Genomic DNA, 26,682 nt, shown 5'->3' on the forward strand with positions numbered 1-26,682 from the left:
CTATGCATATAAGAAAAGATTGTCTTTGCAGCATGTCTGGGGGTTAACAGGCTCACGCAGAAGATTTCAGGGTCCCTCTCAATTAAATCAAGGCTGTTTCAGTTAGAGAATCTCCACTGATTCCCACTTTGGCAATATCACACACAGAGAGGCAATTTCTCCCAAAGGTGACACCCAACATCTTGAATTCCACCCAAAAGTCTACAGGCATCCAGTGGCAAGTGTCTGAAAAGATCCCAAACAACACCCGCCATCACCATTGAATCTGTAAAGTTAGGCCTGAATATTCCCATCAGTGAAAGGCACAGAAAAAGAATACCATTACATGAGCCAGATGGAACCTTACCTTCAGTAAAGTGTTCGAGATTTTGTCTATGCACAAGGTTGTTAAAGGAATCAGCTACAGTCAATTTCTTCCTAAACCTAATGGGAAAGAAAAACAAGTCTGGTCATTCTGAACAAGAACGGGAATCATTGAAAAACTATACCATTTAGCTGGCTTTCCATACTGCCACAAACACCCATCCACTCCAGCTTGCACCCACCCACTGTTATCTCACCTTTTATGTTTAAATTGCACCAGAAATGCAGAGCCATGAAATAGAACAGGTAGAAAATGCTGCTAATGATCCATCTCCCAGAGCATTCTGAGCTCCCTGTCTTCTTATTACTTACTTTGCCTCAGTCTTTAATGAGGCTGAGGAGCTTAGGGATAATAGCACGATGACAAATGGGAATGAGGATATGGAGGTAGATATTACCACATTGGAGGAAGAAACCAAACTTGAACAGCTTAATGGGACTAAATTGGGCGGGGGGGGGAGATAATCTTCATCCAAGAATATTAAAGGAAATGGCACATGAAATTGCAAGCCCATTAGCAAGAATTTTTAATTAATCTGTAAACTCAGGGGTTGTAGCGTATGACTGCAGAATTGCTAACGTTATCCTTTCTTAAAAATAGGAAATAAAAAGTGATCCGGGTAACTATAGGCCTGTTAGTTTGACATCTGTAGTATGCAAGGTCTTGGAAAAATTTTTGAAGGAGAAAGTAAATGACATTGAGGTCAGTGATAATAGGGACAAAATACAACATGGTTTTACAAAAGGTAGATCATGCCAAACCAAACTGATCTCCTTCTTTGAGAAGGTAACACATTTTTTAGATAAAAGAAATGCAGTGGATCTAATTTACCTTGATTTCAGTAAGGCATCTGATATGGTTCCAGATGGGGAATTATTAGTTAAATTGGAAAAGATGGGGATCAATATGAAAACTGAAAGATGGATAAGGAACTGGTTAAAGGGGAGACAACAACGGGTCATACTGAAAGGTGAATTGTCAGGCTGGAGGGAGGTTACTAGTGGAGTTCCTCAGGGACTTCCTCTGCAGCATGGGGCATTGGTCACTTGCTGGAGGATTCTCTGCACCTTGAAGTCTTTAAACCATGATTTGAAGACTTCAATGGCTCAGACATAGGTTAGGGGTTTGTTGCGGGAGTGGGTGGGTGAGATTCTGTGGCCTGTGTTGCACAGTAGGTCAGACTAGACGATCATAATGGTCCCTTCTGACCTTAAAGTCTATGACTATTATGTGTATCCACACATCGTTTTCACACATACGTAACACACCTCAAAGCAAACTTGGATGACAGTGAAAACTTCAGCACTAAACACCTGCTAAAATAGGACAGATTCTGACTCGCACTGAAGATCTTATTCTGTGACGAGTCCTATTGACTTCAATGGGACTACACATAGAGTAGATACATCTACTGTGGAGTACTGTATTGCTGCCCATCACTGTGGTGTCTGAGAGAGAGCCTTCTCTGTAAAATGGATTAGGTACTTTTCTGTTGCCACAGGACTTCATGGCATGGAAATCTGTCCTTGGGATAGGGGCTTTTTGCTTAGTTTTTTGTGTGTAGCGAAAGGAGAGCTGTTGAGTGTTATTCTGATTATGGTGGAATTACTATCAAACAGGAAGGTTTTGCAGTGTTCTCTAAAAGCGATCAGACTCTGGATTCATCTACTCTGAAAATGCATTCTGCAGCTTGAGCCCTTCAATGAAAAAAGCTTTTCTCCAACTTTTATGTGATTCATTCTGGGCTTTGTGACCTGTGTGGGCTCAGAGAAGTGCAACTGTCATGACAATTCATAGATGGAAATATAAATCAGCTAACATGGGCCAGCCACGGGTATTTAGCTGCAGTGTAGACATACCCTAACGTAACTGAGATCTGATTAATTGATCTGGTGAAGTGCTATTCACAGTGAGTAAGGATATCAGAATTTGTCTCTATTGAAGCCAACACAACCAAGAAGATTGTCCTCAAAATAAAGAGCCTCAATTCCCTAAGAAAACCCCTCAGAGAAAACATATGCTAACAGAGACACCTTGCAGCATGCCTGAATTTCAACAGAAGCTGAGAGTGCTGAAGACCTTGCAGAATTAGGCCAAGGGGTTGCCGTAATTGCCTACTGAAGCCTTCACATTAATCTTTCCCAAAAAGGAAGATTAGGGGGAGATTGTCAGTGACAAGAGAAGGTTTCATAAGCAATAGCCTAACAATCGCTTCCAATAAGGCCCCACTGTCTCTCCCTCTGGATTTCACCATCTCAGGAGCTCACTAGTCCAAAAGGCAGCCCTCGCATGAAAGTTTCCATGTATTTCCCAAAACACAGTAACTTATATTAGCTAAAGCCCAAGAAGAAAAGATTTAACATTTGTTCCTGCCATACACACCACTGCCAATATTCAGGCTGACAATCTGATCTCAATCTAAGAGAGCTTGGACCATTTGAGTTATTGACCTACATTTCAACCATTAACTCACTCAGCACTTCTCCCTTGTTCCCTTCACTGAAATAACAAATGGGATTAGACACAGTGAAAATCGTGTAAATAAAGAAACTATCTGCTAATATGCAATAATTTGCTAAATTTACAATTTATTCATTTTTCTTTTTGTAGTGAAATTTGAAATTACCCTGCAGTACCAGAAGAACACCAGTAAATTACAAAAGAAAATGCATTCAAACAGAGGACCTATCTTCAATCAGCTAGTTTGAAGAATACTGTTTATCAGCAGTATAGTGGTCAATACCAAGTAACCCTCACAAACTCTCATAAAATAAAGTAGAAAAGTCTTACTCCATGAAACAGTTTAGAAACATTTTGTGCTAATCCATGTTCCATTAATAACAGAATTAGCCACATCTGGCTGTTCATTGTGGTTTGGCTTTGAATCCATAATAAATCACTATTTGTACTTATATTTATTACAATGGCAGCATTTGTCAGAGCTAATGAGTGGACGAATGGAGAGACAGGCACATAAATGAATATGGAAGTGAATAGCTGAATGAAGTGCAGCAACAGGACAGAGTTGTACAGGATTCAACTATGCAAACTCACCAATAGCAGGTATATAATTTTACATGCTGCCACCCTGTCTTCTCCTTGCATTCTGTCTACTAACAGGAGGAAATGTAAACTACATGTAGTATTGCCAACCTCAAGAGATCAAAAATCATGAGTCAGACCCTTTCCCCCCAAAATCATGAGATTTTTAAAACTCTAGCAAATCCTGATTTATAGTCTGTCACTTGACTTTTTCATTCCACTCTTCTTCTCTGCCAATGTGTGAGAGATCATTTCAGGCTGAAAAGCCAACCTTTAATGCTCACAAAAATGCACGCCTCTCCATCTGCTCAAATGGAGACTCCACTTACCCTAAGGGCTTGTGTACCCTTACCGGGCGGTGACTGATACATCAGCATTCAATTTAGTGGGTCTAGTGAAGGCCCGCTAAACTGACTGCAGATCGCTCTTCCGTCGACTCCTGTACTCCACTCCTGTAGTGTGGACCCCACGGTAAGTAGATCTAAGCTTAGGGTGACCAAATAGCAAGTGTGAAAAATCGGGACAGGGGGTGAAGGGTAATAGGAGCCCATATATATAAAAAAAAAAGCTCCAAATATCAAGACTGTCCCTATAAAATCAGGACATCAGCTCACCCTAAGCTACGTTGATTTGAGTTGTGCTATTCACGTAACACAAATTGCGTAGCTTAGATCGACTTTTCCCTTTAGTGTAGGCAAGGCTTAAGATAGTAATAGGAAATGGATGGCAGTTCCCCTATCTTGACTCTCTCCCATCATAGTTTATTTGCTTTGATAAAAAGAAGGTCTGGATGGTAAATAGTTTGAATACCACTGACCTAATTAATGCATCATGATTCACACTCACACACAGAACCTGTATTACTTTATCGGGTTGATGAGTTACAGATATTCACATTAAATACCTTAATAGTAACTCCTGGTTTAGCTGAATAGGAATGTGTCAAGAGACAGGGACTTAAGCAACAAGGAGTATTGTGTACATAGTGTGCAAGAGCAGAAGGGAAATATGCTCAGTCATTACATTTGAGTAAACTCACATATTTATGTAGTCCTGCAATAAAAGAACAGATGACGGATTCACAAGTAAGCATGAAATAACTAATCAAAGTAAATAAACAGGCAGCTATCCAGTGAGCAGCCCCCTCAGGAGCACAGTTATATAATCCCCTTCATTAAATATTTTTTAAAAATTAAGTATTGAAAGTATTTGTAATATTCCATAATGACAGTGTTTCTATGCAAAAAGTTGCCGTCAGAGATCCTAGAGACCATCCCTTCATGGCCACCCACTAGGCTGGCTATGAGGGGACTCCAAGTCTCTGCTGCTCTAGATCCCCAGGATGTGTTAAGCATCTGGAGCATCAACGGAGTCCAACCACTGCCAAAATCTTGGGGTCCCCAAGCACACTCTCAGGGCGCAGACCTTCCATCTGGCACCCCCTTCTCGGTGTTGGAACCTGTTTTCCAGCCACCCTAACCCCTCTAAACACAGCCTTGACCCCTTAATACTTAAACATACCACTCTCCCAGAACTCCGCCCAACAGGTGGAAAGCTTCTGGTTTACAATTTAACTCCTTTAGGGGTGTGCAGTGGTTGTGAAGCAGTTACATACTCTCTATCTCACACACATACACACCAACCTTCAAAAGTGCCAGGGGGTGCTCAACCCCCATCCTGCCCCTTCCCACCCAGTTCTGCCCCATCCCCCAAATGTGCCGCGTCCTCGCTCCTCCCCCCTCCGCCTCCTGCATGCCATGAAACAGCTGATTGCGGCAACCGGGAGGTGCTAATCTGGGGGGCCCACCGGTGGGCAGGAGGCAGTGGGGGGGGGGCAGAGCTGAGAGGGGGGCTGCCGGTGGGTGCTCAGCACCCACCATTTTTTTCCCCATGGTTGCTCCAGCCCCGGAGCACCCACGGAGTCAACGCCTATGCGCACATGCGCGCGCGTACACACACACACACACACACCCCGTGTTCAATCTATCAATTTTAGGCTCTTTTCTCCTTAATCATACAAAACTCAGAAGAGTACAGATCATACAAAACAATAAAACACTCTAAACACAGCATCCCTCACTAGCTCACCTCCCTTGGGAGATCATCTGTGTTCTGTCAGTCAGTCAGGTCTTTTATCGTATTGCCTACCCTGCTCCTGCAGCAGCCTCCCTCATCCTACTCTGGTGCAAGACAGCTCTTTCCCCAGAGGCAGCTCCAGGCACCAGCGCAGCAAGCGCGTGCCTGGGGCAGCAAGCCACGGAGGGTGGCCTGCTGGTCGCTGTGAGGGTGGCAGTCAGGCAGCCTTCGGTGGCATGCCTGCAGGAGGTCCGCTGGTCCCGCGGCAATTCGGCGGCAGGTACACTGAAACCGCGGGACTGGCGGACCTCCCGCAGGCGCGCCACTGAAAGCCACCTGACTGCCATGCTTGGGGCAGCAAAATACATAGAGCTGCCCCTGTCTCCCCCCAGTTTCCATTTCCCTCTAACAGTCCCTTTATAGACTCCTGCTGGGGACATCTGACTCTTTTGTTCTCCACCTGGCAACTTTCCATTACTTCCAAACTCCTCTTCCACCTTCAGATAAACGGAGGAAGGGTCTTCACCCAGCTAGAGCAAATCCATTGTCACAATCCTCTGTGTGATGATCACTCACCCTTGTCTTTGGCCTGGCTGGCAGAGACATGATACAACCCTGCTAATGCAGCGTTGCTGTAGCCATGTGTCTCTCAGGATATTAGAGAGATAAGGTGGGTGAGGTAATATTTTTTATGGGACCAATTTCTGTCAGTGAGAGAGACAAGCTTTCGAGCTACACAGAGCTCTTCTTCAATTCCTGGGGCATCCACGGTGATTTCATGATACAATTTCATAAAATCATCCACAATTCGGAAGTGGTGCAGACAGAATCCACAGTTGATCACACTTATATCAATCACTCATATAAGCAATAATGTCACAGTAAAAACAATGGGATTGGTTTAGCCTTTTGCTTGAAGCAACACTTCCTTGACTCTACCCCTTTCCCGCACCTCCGTACCTGCCTCCTCCTGCTCTGGACCCTCCACAATCCCCTCCACATCCCTCTCTCCTGCTCCCAAAGTCTGCTCCTGCTCCCCCACACTCTCCCCATCCACCCTTCAGTATCTCTGCTGCTCCTCACAGTCCCTGACTGTGTCCTGTCCAGCACCCAGACCCATAGAGTGGCAGCCATTTTGCCTATGGGCCTGGCTTCAGTTCAACAGAAAACAATAGGGGGCAGCAGCCAATTTTATAAAGGGCAGCCTCACATCCACATGCAGAGAGATCATAGGGAAATGGCGGCCATCTTGCTGGCCTCGGCCCTACTGACAGTAATAGGAGATGGTGGCTATTTTGAATAAGGGAAAATTTGTGAGTTGGTGCCTTGCATCATGTTTTCACGAGATAGGTAAAAGCCACCCCCAAAATCGCTGGAGTCATGATAAAATCGTGGGAGTTGGCAGTACTGCACACGTCCTTCCTTCATCTACAAATCTTTCATGACTTCTCAGAGGAGGGCACCAATTGCTCAATGCACTTCTCCACACTTACTTTTGACAGGTGGCTTGAGCTTCTTTCATGGTGTTTCCTGCATTCAGCATGTCCTGGGCATCAAAGGTCATCATGGCTTGCATTTCCAGTATAGTGGCATATGTCAGTGCATGATACATACTGTCCTTAGTTCTGTTTAAAAAGAGAGAGAGAGAGAGAGAGAGAGAGAGACACACACACACACACACAGGTTACACAAATTTAGTACAAGACTGATTTTCAAAAAATAACACTCTAGGGGCATATTAATCTGATGGGGACTCAGGTCTAAACAAATGTGCTAGTAATCAAGCACAATATGGTACGTACAAAGGATTATTTTTTGCTGGAAAATTCAAACACATTGTACATGCCCTAAATTCAGATTTGTGCATCAAGTCATTCTCCAACTTCCAGTTTTAATAACTATGCTAAGATACTGGAATGATGATCACAGTGTATATGCCCAGAATGAGTCAGTGGAAGTTTTGGGTGCCCAAGGGATGTAGGCTCAGGCTCTGATGTTTCTTTTGTTTTGGGATAATTGTTTTTGCGTGAGTTCTCCACTGAGCACCATGATATGTGCTGCAAGCTGAGACAATTTCCTTCTACTCTGGGAGAGTTGCACAGAATAATCTAGAAGATGAGTAATGTGATAACACAATTGTGGCCAAATTATATTTAACCTGAAACTAATCTTACTTTCAAAACTGTTAAAGACTTGGCCAAATGTTTCAGCGTTTCATGCCTATCTCGGTCTTCCCACCTTCCACCCTTAATTTGTACAACTTGAATACACAGACACTGCAGGATTTCACATGACACTTTTTAAGGATTGAAAAAATGCCTTATATTATTCTCATGGCTCTTCTCTGAACTGTCTCCAATTTTTCAACAACCTTCTTGACATGTAGAAACCCAAACTGGACACCATATTCCAGTAGCAGTCAAACCTGTGCCAAATATGGAGGTAATATAATCTTTCCACTACTATTTGATATTCCCATTTATACATCAACGGATTGCATTAGCCCTTTTAGCCACAGGGTCACACTGGGAGCTCATGTTGTTCTGATTATCCACCTTGACCTCCAAGTTCTTTTTTTCTCCAGAGTCACTACTTCCCAGGAGAGAGATCCCCATGGCCTGCACACTTTGTTCCTAGAGATAGGACTCTACATTTAAGAACATAAGAACGGCTGTACCGGGTCAGACCAAAGGTCCATCTAGCCCAGTATCCTGTCCACCGACAGTGGCCAATGCCAGGTGCCCCAGAGGGCGTGAACCCAACAGGCAATGATCAAGTGATCTCTCTCCTGCCATCCATCTCCATCCTCTGACAAACAGAGGCTAGGGACACCATTCCTTACCCATCATGGAGGTTAAGCCATTTATGGACTTAACCTCCATGAATTTATCCAGTTCCCTTTTAAACGCTGTTATAGTCCTAGCCTTCACTATTTGATTGTATTTAAACCCATTATTTTCTTGCACCTAGCTTACCAGGTGAAGTGCCTCGCTCTGTATCAATGACTTAATGTTCTTCATTATTTACCACTCCCACAATCTTTGTGTGATCTGCAAACTTTATCAATAATGAGTTTGTTTTCTTCCAGGTCACTAATAAAAATATTAAATAGTGTAGAGCCAAGAAATTATTCCTGGAGGCGTCCACTAGAAATATATAAATTTAATGATGACTACCCATTTACAATTATATTTTGAGATCTACCAACTAGCCATTCTTTTTTCTATTAATTAATTTTTAAAATATATTCAGAGGATGTGCTGGAGATTCCCACAACTGAGTCATTCTTTTTAGGTGGCAAATCTGAGGAACTCTCCCAGATTGGTCCACAGATGTGGTTTTGGAACAAACTGATAAATTAAACAGTAATAAGTCACCAGGACCAGATGGTATTCATCCAAAAGTTCTGAAGGAACTCAAATATGAAATTGCAGAACTACTAGCTGTAGTATGTAACCTATCGCTTAAGTCAGCCTCTGTACCAGATGACTGGAGGATAGCTAATGTGAAAACAATTTTTTTAAAAGGCTCCAAAGGTGGTTGTAGCAATTACAGACTGGTAAGCCTAACTTCACTATAGTTTCAACCAGTTTGCCTGGTACCGAAGAACAGAATTATCAGACTCTTAGATTAACACAATATGTTGGGGAAGAGTCAATACAGCTTTTGTAAAGGGAAATCATGCCTCGCCAATCTATTAGCATTCTTTGAGGGGGACAACAAACAGGTGCACAAGGGTGATACAGTGGATATAGCTTACTTGGACTTTCAGAAAGCCTTCGACAAGGACCCTCACCAAAAGCTCTTAAGCAAAGTAAGCAATCAGAGAAAGTCCCTTGTGGCTTTAGGCAGGAAAGAAAATATGGCATATCCCTTGAAGGTCACAACCACTGTTGCATCATTGGCCGTCACAGTATTAAATGTAAAACTTTACCTATAATGAAAGCCTTTCACGCTCCCTGTCTAAACTCCTGTGGAGTTTGGCTGGCAACTGACTTCTCTGGGAAACCTCATTGCTCAGCTCCTTTCCCTCACCAATGGGGAGAGATTAATTACTCAGAGACTTAAAAAAAACAACAGAGCCGATCGCAGACCCAAGGGTCCCAGACTCAATCCTCACAGAGACACGAACAAACAGACCTGACTTACCTACTCTGTGGAGGGCTCAAAAGCCCAGCCTCACAGAGAGCAACCAACAGACCAGAAACACACCCCAGGGGACCGTGGACCCATGGTTGAGCACTGCTGCTCTAGAGCTCTGCATGGATACAAAAATTTGGATCCGTATCCAATCCGCAAAGATGTAAACAATACAATCACATCCACACCCGCAGATATTCACGGATATAAAGCAGATATCTATGGATTTTCAGGGTTCTAGAAACAAAAGGTGCAGAGCCCAACAGATAACCAGGCTCCATGTTTCATTTCAAGAATTTGGATTGCAAAGGGACATTCACCTACATCTGATATAGAAAAAGCTTTTTGACTCCTATCCTACATAGGTGTAAATGGATGTGTTAGACAGGAGCTACCCCAAATCCTCCGCTTTCCACTTATTTGCCACTCAAGAACAGTAATGTGCCCAAGCTGCAAACAGAACTACAGATGGTTTGGTCTCATCATTAGCATTCCATGAGGTTCAATTCTCGGGTTATATCAACCATAATTCCAAGGACAGCAAACCAGCAGTGGGTCTGATACACTGAGTATTAAATAAAGAGCAGAGGATAATCCTGAGATTTTTCTCTAGTACTGAAACTGACCTGTAGTTCCTTGAGAGAACAGTAATTAGTACATCCAGGCTCAGAAGTTGTTGTACCCTGGATCTTATAACATGTAATACATGTAACATTTTTTCAAGCCAGTATCATATCTCGGATGAGGATGCAATCTCTGATGCAGAGGTGATTGTTGGAGTTTATTTAATTTCAGAATGGGCTCTTCTGTATAGTAGACAAAGGTATAACAAGATGCCATGGCTGGAAGTTGAAACTAGACAAACTCAGACTAGAACTAAAGTTTTTTAACAAACTGGATGTTTTTCTAGTTCAAACAGGAATTAATTCAGTAAAGTCCTATGGTCTGTGTTATGCAGAAGATCAGAGTAGATGATCACAATGGTCCTTCTTGGCCTTTTCTGAATCTATACCATTGAGTAAGAACTATAACAGCTCTGAAATCAACTGAACTGGTTTCAGCAGAAAAGGCCAAAGGAAGAATGCATTACGGAGACCGAACTTTTCTATCCTTTGAAGTAGGCCCATCAGAGCAGGGCTAAGCAGACTGGCAGACCAATGAAGAGGAAAAAAGTTTATAGTTCCTCTGCCCATGCTGCAGTGTTCTATGTGCAGAGGACTTCTGTCTCAATTCCATACTTCTCATGAGTGAATAAAGGAGATTCACTAGTAATAAAGAATAATAGTAAAGAGCTGAAAACAAGCCAGTCCAATAAGAAACCCATTTTATGCAAGCCAAGGCACAATTTAACAAAAACCACTTTCCTCCAACAACCAGGGCTTCACCATTGTTTTCTAAAGCATACTAGCTTGATAACAAATTAGTGCAAACTGAGCATCAATTAGATTATATCCCTCTAAAATAAGTGTTTTATCGATTTAGTTGAGTCATATCGCCCTAATCTTTTTATATGAACAGATACAAGCTGTGCCTTCCCATTTAGTCTTTTTTAATCAGAAGTTTCTGCCACTCGTACATGATCTGTTTGCTCTCAGCTGTTGCCAGAATTACACAAAATAGGAGGCTAATGAGCAGGTTCGTATAAATAATAAATACTAATCTGTGCTTCTGTAACAACAGCTTTCCTCTGAGGATCTTCTGATCTACACTAGCATATGTAAGTGCAGAAGCAGGCCAGACAGTATTCTGGCCACTTTCTGTCAGTGTTATTAAAGCCCCCATGGGAGAGACAAATCAGTATAATTTTATAACTAGACTCCAGAGAACGGTAAAACCAGATTTGCCCCTTACCACCAGTTCCCCTGCAACACTGGCTGACATTTCTGTAGTGCATGTAATCCAATGATCCCAAAGCTCAATAACTTTTACCTGCTGATTACAAAACTATATGTATAGGACGGAATCATTTTACTCATCCAGTTGAAATGCCGTCATTTTGGGGGTGAAAGAAAGTAGACTAAATAAAGAGCAGCTACAAAAGAGTTCAGAGCAATGGGACAAAGCACTGAGATCTGCCAGGTGGGTCAGCAGTCTGATCACTGAAGCCTCAATTAGTTCCCCCCCCAGAACGTCTGAGTGAATAATGAGCTAATCAGAAGGAGAAGCTGGGGAGGTAAGGAAATAATTAGCCCCCAAGCTGACCAACAGGATAAAAGGTGTGGGGTGTTACTGAAGAGAGGGCTAGCGGAGCCTGGATTGAAGGAGCTTCCTAGAGAGAGGGAGACCTCCTTTCCTCCTAGGACCCTAGCCAAGACATGTTGAAAGAAGTAGAAGTTGCACTATATGGGTGTTGGTGGGTGGGTTTAGAATGAAATATAATCTGCACCCAAGAAGAAAATGGGCCTGAACAGTTTCTAGGGCATCACAGGATGGGGACAGAGCGTGGCCCTGTCATAGGCAGAAAGTGAAGAATATCGTATCATACTGAAACTTCACGTGATTTTTGGTTTGGAGAATGTAATTTCCTAGTTGGAATGTAGCCATGACATGGGATTAAAGTCCTGAAGAATGGAGCCATGGCACCTTTAATGACCACAAGTATTCAGGAGCCTGGTTTTACATTACATCCAAAAGTTGTCATGAGCAAACACTGGCTAGGCAGGTATTTGTAGAGAAGCCTATAAAGGTAGGAACCCTGTCCCTAGCAGGCAATGCCAGTTTCACCCAGGGATAAGACCAATCTGGCTGAGTTTCAGTCATTAAGACTGGAAGAATGATGATAGATTAGGGGAAGCAGTAGGAGGATCTGGTGAAGATTACATCAGCCCGGCTGACGGAAGGTATTTATCCAACGCTTGTGACTCAGGCTTGCCAGTTAGGTGCATTGCTAGATCCCCGGCTGTTACATGACCATATAACTCAGCAGCAGTGCCCAGAAAGGCTTTTATTCGTCCACATTCTGCACAGGAAGTTGTGACCTTTTCTTTCGGGTGGCCATCATGATCCATGCCTGTGTCTCCTCCAGATTAGACAGCTACAATGTGCCACTACTTATGGCGCTGCACTGTAAATTCATTTAGAAACAGAAGCTGGTGCACAATACATCAGCCTGTGTATTAGGTAGCGTACCCCACCAGCACTTTGGGAGCTTCATCCACTTCCTTCAGGTTTCTGGGTGGAGTTAAAGGTGTGTTGACTGCAAGCTCGAAAGGGCTTGGAGCCTTCCACCTGAGGAACCAACCCTCTTCCTGTGAGACACTGCCACGGTTACAATCAAGTGATGCATTAGAGCAGGAACTTTCTTGCTTAACAAGAAATGGAGCAGTTAGCAGGGTGGTCCTCCATGACGGCCCTTCAATTTTCATATTCATTCCCATCCTTTCTTCCAAAATAGCTCAGATTTGTTGACCTCAAGGCACTTACTTTTGTATACTTTGAAGGCCTTTTTTTGGTTAATTGTTAGGGTGGCTGAAGGTTGGGAAAGATTAATATTCTACATAAAAATAAAATAAATAAATAAATAAAACCGCAAGACCCAGGTCTGCATGGTGAAGAATGTGTCACGAATTGGACCCTACAATTAGGACAAACATTATTGGTGGAGAGAAGAGGAAAATTGGCTCTAAAGTCTAAAAAGCAGCAACCAAAAGATCTTTATGTAATCTGAAGAAAGAAGCCACATAAATATTTTAATGAAACTAGATCTGCCTTTCTGACATGCTCTTCCATCAGGAACAGAGATTTTACCACTACACAGAAGCACCCAGACACCTTCCCAAGGTATTTATTTTTAAACTCCTGGGAAAGACCTGTCAGTTATAACTCTGTCTCAGCTGCTGTAATAGATATCGTCATATATGCAGAGTCTAGTTCTGCTCTGAGTTACACCTGATGCAAATGAGAGGAAGATTAATGGAGCTAAACTGATTTTAGACGCCAAATGTGGCTAAATTGGTTATTTCAGTGGAATTGCAATGGTGTAACCCAGAACAGAATATGTCCCACACCATAAGTGATGAATCCACAAAATCTAAAACAAAGAATTATTGGGACAACAGGTAAGAATTCTGAAAAATAAATACTTTTACAGGCTGTGGAAACCCATTTCAAATCTCAGCATGCTAAAAAGCAACAATGAAGAACTGATGCCCCACCCCCAAAGAAAATGTTGCCTATTATTACACATCCCACTCTCACAACTATTGTCATTCCCTAAAGAGATGGCGTGTGTCTGTAATGAAGATCATTTGCAACGAAATTCAGCTTTTCCTGTTTCTCCACTACAGTCTTAGGGATTATAACTCTGTATTGCCTGTGGTGCCAAGGGCTAAGGGGCCTCCCTTTAACAATGGACCAAGATGAAAGATCAGTTTGAAAATAGTTTTGCAATTAAATAAATTCATATTCAAGATATGAGGATATAAAGTCAGCTCATGAAATGAATTCAACAGGGCCCTATGAAAACAGAATGGAAACTATATGCAGTGAACGAGAATAAAAATGGATGGATAGACAAATATATAGGCCCCTTCACAACAGGGGTCTCAGTGTCACTTTTGCAGCATTTTACTATCCCCCTTCACAAAAATGTCTCTTTTATTTTTTAAACACAAAGTAAACATATCCCTGTGCCCATGTGGGTATTTTGCACATGATTTCGGTGAAAACAGTGCTGCTCTTGTTAACATTTCATGACATCCTCCCATGCTACAAAAACACAACTCTACAGCACTGGAAATAAGGCAGATATCATCCCAAGCCACTAGAAAGCTCACTGACTCCACAATTTGTCAAAAGCACATTTTACACAGTATTATCAGCAGTGCAACCTACAAAGCCAGTACCTTTGGTACCAAGGAGTGGGGTCAGTGCCCAAATAAGGTAGGTACAATCACACCCACTGGAATGAATCCTTGACACATACCAAGCATAACAGCACTTCCCTTTGGTGGCGCCTGCTGTGACAGGCAGGGAGAAGAGCAGGAAAGAGATGCACAACACTGAGATTTATTTTACATGGAGGCGGGGCGTGAGGCTGGCTGAAGCAATAAATGGGGCAAGTGCAGCTGCTGCAACTTGGTGGCCCAGCTGCTTTTCTGTACATCTCAGGCCCATCCCAGCTCTGAGCAAATGCAAAAAGACTTAAGGCAGCCATATTGTTTTCTTTTAACTCTTGCACACCAGTGACTGGAGTCCAGATAGTCTCCAGCCCAACAAATCACGGCTATCACAGGGTACTTGTAAATGGAAGCAGTTTAGGATGAAAGAAAGTGACATAGCAAAGAGCCAAAGCAAGAATTGACCCTATATCCAATTGTGTTCACTGTATACATCAGCAGCTTAAAATAAGGAAGGTGCAGTGACGAAATCTGCCGATGGCACAACACTAGGCAAAACAACCTGTGGCAGCAGGGGTGGGCGCTGGCAATAAAATACAGAAGGACTTGGGAAGCAAAGAATTCAGACAGATGCAAGTTAAAGTATGAAAACTGTGGGAATAAAGAAAGGCACAAAAAAAATTTAAAAAGTGATCACATGCCCTCATTGCTCATAAGGGGGGGGAGGGGATAGCTCAGTGGTTTGAGCATTGGCCTGCTAAACCCAGGGTTGTGAGTTCAATCCTTGAGGAGGCTACTTAGGGATCTAGGGCAAAAAAATTGGTCCTGCTAGTGAAGGCAGGGGGCTGGACTCGACTCGATGACCTTTCAAGGTCCCTTCCAGTTCTAGGAGATCGGTATATCTCCAATTATTACCTTTTTACCTAACCAGGGTTGTGTGTATAATGCAATTTTGCAACTGTCAGCATGGCTACAGTGGCGTGTGTGTGTTTTAGTTGCTGCACAAATGTATTTCAGAAGCAAAGCACTTCTTCAACAAAATTAACTCTCTAGCCTTCAAGGTCACAAAGAAAACCTTTCAAATGTCAGCTGAGATCTTGTCTACTCTGGGAATTGGCCCCAAATCCATCAATCAATTGATGGCCAGCCACTGAACAAATACAAACCCCAAATACAGGCAAGGACAAAATCAGATTTACACCGACCCTCTTTACACAAGGGGACATTTCAATAAGATTAAAGGGTGCAAAATTCAAACCGAGAAAAGGAAATTGTGTGAAAAGATACTATGGCAATGAGTTAAGGCGTTTAAGGCCAAGATCTCAACATGATTCAAAAAGGGACTGGACATTTAATATGGGTATCAAGAATATCCAGACTTACCATAATTATAACAATTTTTTGTAGAAGGGATATTAAACCCCATGCTTCAGGGCTTAATCCTATCTCAATCTATTATTAGAGATCAGGATGAAACCTATGATGAGTGGCAAGTTACATTACATCTGCCTACTGCAGAGTCTCTCAATTTCCTCTGAAGCAACTGGTACTAGCCACTGTCAGAGACTGGACACTGGAGTAGATGGACCTTGGGTCTGATCCAGTATGAAAATTCTTACCTTCTTATGAGTTTACCCTAGTTTCAAGCAGGGTTGAGCTCCACTGAAGCTGTGGCTCTCTTTGTCTACACTGAGATAGCTACATTAATGGCACTTGATCCTACAACCTGGCCTTATCTAAATTGCTGAGTAAGGACTATTCATAGGATGATAGAAAATTAAAACTAATTAAAGGTTTCTCCATTGCTTGTGGGATTATCACTGAAAGGGCTGATGGAAGAAGTGTGCCTCGGGGACGGATATGTATGTGGATGGAGATCGTTAAAGGAGGAAGCAGCATAGAAGAAGGCAATGAAGTGGAAAAAGGAGAAAAAAAACTGTTGTCAGATGGAAGGCATCAAAGGAGCTGAGAGAGTGGAAAAAAATGAGCAGAGATAATGGAAGAGCTGTTCAGAAACGTGAAAGTGAGGACAAGGAGCATGAACTGGGAAAAGGGAAACAACATAAACAGTGACCAGTTATTGGTTCAGGTTTTATACTCTGACATGTTAATGACACAGACCAGGAGAGATTACTTTCAGCTATGATGTATAACCTGATAACATTTTTTTCCCAGTTATGTTCTGTGTAACAAATTGCGACAGAACCTGTACTCATTGGTAAAAACAACTGTAAGAACCAGGTTGCATGTTACAGAACATACTGTTTGGTAAACATTTCAGTCACCATAGGCTTGTCTCTATGGTGCTTTAGTCCACACCAGAAGGATGTAAATTTTAATCTGTACTAGCTAGTTGTGCACTGCCCGGCTTGTGTAGACCCTGCTGACATGCACAGAAAGTTCTCTACTGGGCTTTAACGTAGTCCTGCTTCAAACAGTACTACACTAACCAGCACTAGGGAACTCTTTAGCGAATGTCAGCAGGGTCCACATGGATAAGATAGTCCACACTAGCTTGTCATGCACTAAAATTCACACCCTCCTGGTGTGGACTAAAGCATCATACAGACAACCCCAAGATGTTGTTGATATGGCAGCTGCACAAAGTACTATAACCACTGATCAATACCATGCCATTTACCTGCCTCGGGGGCGGGGGGGGGGAGGGGAATCTTTCCTTCTTCCAACACCAGCAACTTGCTATGTACAACCTAAAAGGTTATTTTATTTCCCCACCTCCTCCAATCCAAAAGGAATATTATTTATCTGTCTAGTGCTCAAAGTGTAGTAGCAGTCCTAATGGAAGATGAAGAAAGCAAAGAAAAAAAAACAAAAACAAAGCAAAAAGCTGGGAAAAGTATTCAACTTACTTAGCTTGTAGGAAAGCAAGGGCCTCAGGAAATTTGTTGCTTAGAAATAAATCCACAGCCGTCATACATTCATCCAGGGCTATATTCAGGTCTGACGCAGATCTGTCAAAAAAATAATATTAAAGAATGACAAAACCTACTACCGGTATTTCCAATCCTCTGTTATTGAGCTTCTCATTTCTTGTCATGATAACATTTATGAGAAGTCCACTAATACACCACATAACAACTAACCCCCTAGCTTTGTAGTAAATATGCTGTCAGGAAATAAGAAACTAGTTGTCACTTTAGATATTCCTTTATCTGTCCCTCATTCCCTCTCTCTTTCACACAGACACAGCCTCCACCCATCACCTTCTGGTCAGTTTCTACTATAAGATCTTAAATCCCTTTGCATTAGGTTTGTAACAGAGTACCCTCTTGTCTTGGTGCCATGTTATCATATACAGACACAATGTCACCACCTAAAGATGCACCATCCTCACATTATAACATTTTCAGATTCAAATTAAATCGAAGGCTTGTTAAACTGCCCTGCAGATTCTAGGCTCACTGATCAGAACTGAGATCAGCCCATAAATCTTAGGATTGGTGGTAACCCTTCATTCAGTGCCATTCCTGAACTAGTAAAAAAATGCTACAGAGTGGTCCCTACCCCAGAAGTAGAGAATAAGCAGTGTTCTTTGCCCCCTTTCACCCTGGAACAAAAGACTAAACAGACTCGAGATGGGACCCAAGCCGCACAGTTCAGGTAGTGGTTAAATGCAGGGTTTTGGTTTGGTCCATTATAGAAATAAGGACCAGCTGCAAAGTCTGGATCTTTACCTAAACGTTTCCAAAGTTTGGTGATGGTTGTCTAACCCACACACCTCCGGGGTGTGGTGTTCTGACCCATCTAGTGGCACTGAGACCACAGACAGAGATTTTATATATTTTGTGTGTGTGTATATATCTGTATATATAGCGCCTTAGCTAAGACCCATGCACTAGAGGCTCATGCACTAAGCTCCGGAGGCCCCAGGTTTGATCCTGCCCGCCGACGACCTGGGTCTGTCGGTGTTACAAGTGGGGGTGCTCGTCCGGGATTTCAATTGGGAAGTCTCTGAAGCATGGAACGCGCTTCCTCAGCTAGAGGAAGTATGTAACCACACACCTCCTGGTGTGGTGTTCTGTCCCATCTAGTGGCCTGGAGACCACTTAGAGAGAGAGAGAGATTAATGAGTCTGCTCTACAGCCTTCACTAAGAGCCATGTGGCTTTTAGCTCATTCACTAAGCTTCAGAGGCCCCAAGTTCGATCCCGCCCACTGACAGTGTGGGTGTCGGTGTTACAGTTGCATCCAGGTTTTTGGTTCTCGGCCATCTCTAAGATAGCCAAAATTAATAATTGCAGAACAAAAAACAACTGATCAGACCCTTCCTTTACCCTACCTACCCTGTAAGATGAGAACAAGGGCTCTCAATGAAATGAAGGAAAATATTTCTTCATACAGCTTGCTAGCCTAGACAAATTAGAGGATTGAGCCAAAAGAAATATGATGAGGTTCAACAAGGACAAGTGCAGAGTCCTGCATTTAGGACGGAAGAATCCCATGCACTGCTACAGACTAGGGACCGAATGGCTGGGCAGCAGTTCTGCAGAAAAGGACCTAGGGGTTACGGTGGACGAAAAGCTGAATATGAGTCAACAGTGTGCCCTTGTTGCCAAGAAGGCTAATGGCATTTTGGGTTGTATAAGTAGGGGCATTTCCAGCAGATCGAGGGATGTGATCATTCCCCTCTATTCAGCACTGGTGAGGCCTCATTTGGAGTACTGTGTCCAGTTTTGGGCCCCACACTACAAGAAGGATGTGGATAAATTGGAGAGAGTCCAGCGGAGGGCAACAAAAATGATTAGGGGGCTGGAGCACATGCCTTATGAGGAGAGGCTGAGGGAACTGGGATTGTTTAGCCTGCAGAAGAGAAGAATGAGGGGGGATTTGATAGCTGCTTTCAGCTACCTGAAAGGGGGTTCCAAAGAGGATGGATCTCGACTGTTCTCAGTGGTAGAAGATGACAGAACAAGGAGTAATGGTCTCAAGTTGCAGAGGGTGAGGTTTAGGTTGGACATTAGGAAAAACTTTTTCCACTAGTAGGGTGATGAAGAACTGGAATGGATTACCTAGGGAGGTGGTGGAATCTCCTTCCTTAGAGGTTTTTAAGGTCAGGCTTGACAAAGCACTGGCTGGGATGATTTAGTTGGGTTTGGTCCTGCTTTGAGCAGGGGGTTGGACTAGATGACCTCCTGAGGTCCCTTCCAACCCTGAGATTCTATGATTCTATGATCAGTCTACAGAATTTATTACTGCAGTGGGATCAGAGTGTCAAATACTGTGCCTGGATTATTTTATAATAAAAACATTAGTAATTAAGCATGCTAGAATATGGTATAAGCTGATCCAGGGGTCGGCAGCCTTTCAGAAGTGGTGTGCCGAGTCTTTATTCATTCACTCTAATTTAAGGTTTTGCGTGCCATTAATACATTTTAAGGTTCTTAGAAGGTCTCTTTCTATAAGTCTATAATATATAACTAAACTATTGTTGTATGTAAAGTAAATAAGGTTTTTAAAATGTTTAAGAAGCTTCATTTAACATTAAATAAAATGCAGAGCCCTCCGGACCAGTGGCCAGGACCCAGGCAGTCTGAGTGCCACTGAAAATCAGCTCGCGTGCCGCCTTCGGCACCCATGCCATAGGTTGCCTACCCCTGAGGTGATCATTGCAGTGGTCAGAAAGCAATCATCCCTTCAACATGCAGCATAACTGGCTAGTTGCAGCAGGGTTCCCTCCCATCACCACCACCTTCTGAAGTCACTGCTTGAGACAAAATACTGGATTTGAGGGACTAATGGTCTCGACAGCATGGAAACCCCTACATAAGTTGTTGCTGGCATGGCCTCATGGCAGTACTGTTTAACCCACATTTTGTGCAGCCATTGACCACAAAATATGAGAAAGAAATAAGTCACTACAGCAATGTATATTCAAATCAGTTCCAATGTCAGCCCCAAAGTGCTAGCTTAGGTGAAAAACCAAATGCAGCCTACCGTAATCAGAGGATTACTTCAGTGCCTTACCCTGACTGCATCTGTTTTCTTTAGGAGACTCTGATATTATGGCCTGATGCGTCAGGCCAATCTTTGAGGAGTGCTTCTCAGATGGTCTCAGGATGACTGGTAATGGGATAATAGACCAGTTGAAAAGTTCTGGCCAAAGTTCAACACAAGACATAAAATTGTTGTACATGAAATGGCAGAAAGAACAATAGACTTTGCATTGGCAAGGTTAATGTGCCCTGGGAAATGTCGAAACAGTTGAAATATGGCTATTTTGAACCCTTTAAAGAAAGACTAGATTTCATTAGTACATGGTGCACAAGCTAGTTTGGGTAATTTTTACAAAGTCATTTTCTCCTCCTTCTCTCCCTGACTTTGGCTGCTCTAACTAACAAACTGCCTTGTGACTTGGAATCTGTTGCTTCCTTTTTAAAAAAAATTGCAAACATATAACTATCAAACTGAAAACGAAATAGACCTCGAAAACAGGAAGTGTGCTAACAGTATCACCCTAATGAGAAAAAGATCAGAGCTCAAAATAAGGCAATGAGAGGCTAGTAATTACACTGAGGACTTTGCAATAATTTTTCTTTAAAAAGCAAAACACTTTATTGATTTTTTCCATGCTCAAGAACCAGGCTTTGAAATTTGAGAGAAACACATTATGTGACAGTGTCTCATAGCGCCTGTATCACACTTTTCAGTTGTGCTACCTATTGTTCTGCTCCTGGAAGGATTTCAGACATTGATTAGCCCCAAGCCCCAGCATCCCTGTGAGCCATTATGTGTCTAATACAATATAATGTATGAATAAACTATACAAATTAGAGCCCCACTATGAGCCTACTATATTTACTATTTTAAAACTGTCATCTGTAAGCTGAGTATATTACAATTGAAACCTATGTCCTTCAATATAACAGCATATTTAACATTGATCTGAAACATGTTCTCATCTAATTAAAAATCTTTAGATGTTATTACTAATAAGATTTTGATTTTTTTTTAAAGTATTTACCTTTGTGCAGAATGTTGATTTTTGTTTTATTTTTGAAGTACAAGTACACTTCCTTGTGAGATTCCTTTTTACAAGAGAAACCTGCTGGACGTTTAACACTGTAAAAGTTCAAAGTATGCATAAAATATCGGAACCCCTTGGAATCCTTTCTAAAAGAAGAATGCTTAACACAATCCCACTCTCCTCTCAGCAGCCACAGTAATGCAAGTTACACACCTACCTTCCTAGTGTTCTAATGAAACTAGGGCATTTGATGCACTCAGTGAGTAAAGAAAGCAGAATGTAAGCAGGTCAGGTGAATGCCATTTAATTATAAGTGATACAGATCCTAGTCTGTTAATATAGTAGTTCAAAGAAGAAATACTTTAGAGAATACTGAACATTTTTGCAAACTGATTAGTCATGCTTCAGTGGGTTGCCCTGTTTCTCTACTGCCTCCTCTCAGATATAAACTCAGCACTGCTTCAAATCCAAATGTAAGTAACTGTATATCTGTACTTACCCTTCTAATAACTCTCCGTTGTCTTTCGACATGGTCATTTGCACTGTATAGTGAGTGTGGAAATCAGCAGCGTGAATTACCAAAAGACATCTAGCAGCAGCAGGCACGCCACACCACTTAACCAGCTCAGAATGACAGTCAACAGTAAGCACAGGGCAGGGCATGGTCTGCCTGCCTGCAGAGCTGGCATATTCACTGATTGGTCATTATGACAACATAAAGGGAGTTCTGTAGTTCAGTTAATAGCCTATGGATGAGTGATTTGGGAATCATGCCCTCTGCGGGGCTAGGCATTGCTCAGTCAGACTCCAGTTGCTTCTGCTCCTACTGGCTGAACTGCATTGGGGGGAGGGTTAATATGGGGCCACACACCTAGGGCCATCCCTCCCCACCCCAGCACCCCTGCTGGACCCATAATGGTATAGTGGGTGGAAACACTCTCCCCCTCCCCACATGGACGTGGCTGGCTCCTCTGCAGTTTTCTCCCAAGTAGGGGAGCTGGAACAATGTTTATAGTGGGGGGGCTCAGAGCCATTGAACCAAACTGTAAATGCTGTATAGAATGGAAACCACTTCAAGCCAGGGGGTGTGGCAGCACCCCCTGCCTCCCTAGTTTAGCATCTACACCGCCAAGAAACTCCAGGCAGTAGGAGCAGAAGCGGCCAAAGGCAGGAGATCTGTTCCTTCAGACATTAAGAGAACTTTCTAGTTTTGACGGGACTTTCTCTTCCCTGTGCTGATTGGCTGTTTGCTCCAACCCTCCCACTCCCTCACCGTCTCTTCTCCTCAGCTTCATGCCACATCTGTCACTCTTTCAGGGGTGGTGGAAGCTTCCTAACAGTGAGGTGGGGCACTGGTGCCTGAACCATGGCTCCATCCCCCATCCTTCCCCCAAGACCCCTCTTCCCCATCATTTACAGCCAGTAAAAAGTGGGAGGGGTAAAAGTGAGGGGGCCATGGCCCCCTGGTCCCCTAGTTGCGGCACCCTTGCCCTCTTCTCTACTGCCATGTCCCCCTCCCAAGGCCGGCTTTATGAACGGCGGGGCCCGATTCGAATACCCGGCAGCGGTCCGGGGCTTCGGCGGCACTTCAGCGGCGGGGGGGGGGGGGTGTTTCACTCCCGCTCTTCCGCGGCAGGGACAGGTCACAGGAAATAAAGAAAAAAAACCACAGAAGCCATGACTTGTCCCTGACTGTTACTAAAAACACCCCTGACAAAATGGGGAGCAAGGAGGGTCCAGCACCCTGCCCCCTCCCCTGGCCTGCAGCAGGTGGGAGCTGCAGGGTCCCCATTGCCCAGCAGGCTCTTGCTGTTTCTGACATTTCTTCTTCAAGCCTTGACTTGGCAAGTATCTGTGCTTTAAAACCACCTGCCTTTTACGAATTCCACTACCCCAGCCAGCAGTACCTTTGCTGAGCTAGCCCCTAGAAGAGGGTGCAATTTGCTCCCTAGACAGCTATTGCAACCCCCCTTTTTTTATTTTAAGGTTGGTTTTTGTTTTAGTTAAAACCACCAATACCTCCATATTTAGGACCTCCTCCTGTCCATCTTTCCTAGAATCCCCTTCTACTTTGCTCTATTTGTTTGCAGGTTTTAGAAGGACAATTGTATTGTTTTCATTTATGGTTTTTATTACTTATTCATGAAGGCCATGAATCATGAAATCATCATACTCTGGCTTGGGGACCTTTGCAGGTGTGCTTTATAAAAATAATTATAACATACCCTGTGATGCACTGAGCACTCTCCATTCCCATTGACTTCAGTGGGAATTGAGAACATTCAGCACCTCTGCAGAAGTGCTCAGCACATGGCCTGATTGGGCTCTTTTTGCTTAAATATCAACCTCTGAGTGCCTACAGCAGTACTGTCCACAGATGCAACACTGAAAATAGTTTAATTATTAGTCCTCCGATATATATTTTTAAATGGTAAAACAAACACAGAATCAAGGTACTTTTCATGATTAAACATTATTCTCTTTTGGAAAAAGGACATTGAAATCTGTTTCTTTACAGATTTTTTCATTCCATTGTGTGTATGGTACAGACTTGTGTGTAGGGATTCAGCAGTAGGCCACAGCTAGTAGAAGGCTCAGAAAAGACCAATGCCATTTAAAAAGAACACTTATTTCCAATTGTATTTCACAGTTCATGGATGGTGAGAAATGCTTCTCCCCAAAGCACAGTGAACCCCACCAAAGGTTTCCTTTACAGAAGGTTTCCTTTAAGAATTTTAGTACTGACACTGAGCAAAAATGGGAAGATTGCAACATCTCCACTGCAAAACAGGTCTGTTGCTTTTTGTTCTGATGCCAAAACCACTAAAGACTGTATGTGCGATCAGTGATACTACGGATCTCCCTCTACCACATAATTCTCAGAAATACTGACATATATATGGCCATCACTGCCAATAATACTGGACTCTAGCACAATAACTCTGGGCAATCACAGACAATATAGGGCAGGGGTTCTCAAACTGGGGGTTGGGACCCCTCAGGGGGTCACGAGGTTATTACATGGGGGGGTCGTGAACCTCCACCCCAAACTCTGCTTATCTCCAGCATTTATAATGGTGTTAAATACATTTTAAAAGTGTGTTTAATTTATTGGACGGGGGCAGTCGCACTCAGAGGCTTGCTGTGTGAAAGGGGTCACCAGTAAAAAAAGTTTGAGACCCACTGATATAGGGGATATCAGGGCATATCTCTTCCGTTTAAAGATTTTCTTTAAATGGCTCACTGCTTTGAGTAATACTGTAATGCCATAAACACCATATGAATCAGAGACTAGTTTTTTCTTTCCTAAATGCATAATGATTTTCAATCATTTGGGAAGAGTCTCTTCTCTATTATACAAACACTCCGAAAGTGGAGTCAGACCAGAAATAATCTAATATGAACAGCCATCTTGTGACCACCAAAAGAAGAGAGAATTAACAATCAGCCTCCACAACAGTTTAAAAAAAAGTTATTGTCTTTCCTTTTTCAATTTAGAAATTGTTTCAATAAAACAACATCATTTTTGACATATCCGGTTCCTACCAACATCTGGAGACCATTTAGTACATCCACGGGACAGCAATATCCTTGTGGTTCTACGCAGAAAGCTGGCAATGCCCCATGTTTCATACATCTTTTTGTTCTGTGTTTTGTACAGCACTAGTATAATGGTGTCTTGGTCCATGACAAGAGCTGCTAGGGGCTATGATAATACAATACATTATAATAAATAATAATATGGCAACATGAAAGGATTTGATACCCATGTTCCTCACCTCTTCTCTACTGAAGACTCACATGTGATAAAGTTCTTCTTGGATTTAGAAGAGCTTGGTCAGCACTTGTATAATAATCTATTTGAACCTTTTGCCAGCTGTTCTATGACAGTGGTTCTCAACCAGGGCTCCGGGGCACCCTGAGAGGCCGTGAGCAGGTGTCAGGGGGGCCGCCAAGCAGAGCTAGCGTTAGACTCACTGGGGCTCAGGGTAGAAAGCAAAGCCCCACCACATGGGGCTGAAGCCCAGGGCCCTGGGCCCTGTCACTTGGGGCTCAAACTGAAGCCTGAGCAATGTAGCTTCGTGGAAGCCCTTGGCATGGGGCTCCAGGCAATTGCCCTGCTTGCTACCCCCTAACACCGGCCCTGGCTTTTATATGCAGAAAACCAGTTGTTGTGGCACAGGTGTGCCCTGAAGTTTTTAATAGCATGTTTAGGGGGGGGGCAGCTCAGAAAGAAAAAGATTGAGAACCTCTGTTCTATGAGAAATACTATTCTAAAACTTACCACATCCATTTACAAAATCACAAGATCTAAGCAGTATTATAGCACTCTGCTAAATGATTCTTCCCAGGTTTCTGGCCTAGCTGTCCATGGGACATCTGGATAAATAAAACAGAGAGATGTAGCAGTGTGATTCAGTGGATAGGACACTGCATTGTGAGCCTTGAGACTTGGGTTTTGTCGCTGACTTATTTACATTCTGTTTGACACATCTGGACAAGCACTTGAAAGAAAGAGAGTAATAAATTCATTTACTTTTAAATAGCTTTGCTTCAGCAATACTCACGCCACATTTGTGTTCCCTTTTTGTGAACATTTGAACAATTGAGATTTTATTGGCATGAATGTTCACAGAATGCTAACTGCAAAGTTACATGGGTGACTAGATATTAAAAATGCTTGCATGCTCAGCCAGTCAAGGAAAAGAAAATACCATGTGAATTATCTGACCAATCACGAGACAGCAAAAGCTCAGTTATCAGACACTTGCAGCAAACTGTTGAAGATCAATGCACAGAAAAAAAAATCCACTCCAAGCATTGTTATAAAATGAATTCATTCCAGAAAACAATCTGCTCATGGATATTCTGTGACCAGGAAGAAGCTATATATGTTGGGTAAATTACTCATTGTAAACCATTTACTCAGCACTAATGATTAACAAGTTGTAACAGCTCCTTCTTCCTTTAATTCAAACCAACAATGGCCTTTTTCACTAGAAAGATGCAATCTTTGGGTAGATAAAACTCCTTGGACTAAGATGGATGAAATTAGAGGTTTTCTAACAATAAATTTGTTGTTAGAAGAAATATTGATTAGTTGATCATAACATAGATAAGGTACATTTCTTACAGGTGCATTTGTAAAATTTGGTTTACATTGGAGTTAGTTTTCAATACTTGTTCTTTTGGGGTTTATGTGTTTTGTGACAATTTGTTGCATTTTCTTATAGTTCT

At 42.7% G+C, this 26,682-nt stretch overlaps 1 protein-coding gene across 7 annotated transcripts in view; it reads right to left on the reverse strand.

The window, feature by feature from the left end:
- TTC39A (tetratricopeptide repeat domain 39A) overlaps positions 1–26,682 on the reverse strand; it is a 72,635-nt gene that overhangs the window by 40,311 nt on the left and 5,642 nt on the right. For 3 of the 7 annotated variants that reach the window (XM_045027459.1, XM_045027463.1, XM_045027460.1), the window contains exons 2-4: positions 17,331–17,432; positions 6,976–7,107; positions 347–423 (exon numbers count right to left, since the gene is read on the reverse strand). In XM_045027459.1, coding sequence (XP_044883394.1) covers positions 347–423; positions 6,976–7,107; positions 17,331–17,432 — 311 coding nt within the window. Of the gene's footprint in view, positions 1–346; positions 424–6,975; positions 7,108–17,330; positions 17,433–20,444; positions 20,471–21,441; positions 21,461–21,943; positions 22,108–26,682 lie in introns of those variants that run through there. The other 4 variants (XM_045027457.1, XM_045027462.1, XM_045027461.1 and 1 more) reach the window with 4 other exon arrangements.

The sequence above is a fragment of the Mauremys mutica genome, chromosome 8 (genome assembly GCF_020497125.1).
Source record: "Mauremys mutica isolate MM-2020 ecotype Southern chromosome 8, ASM2049712v1, whole genome shotgun sequence".
NCBI classification, from domain to species: Eukaryota; Metazoa; Chordata; order Testudines; family Geoemydidae; genus Mauremys; species Mauremys mutica.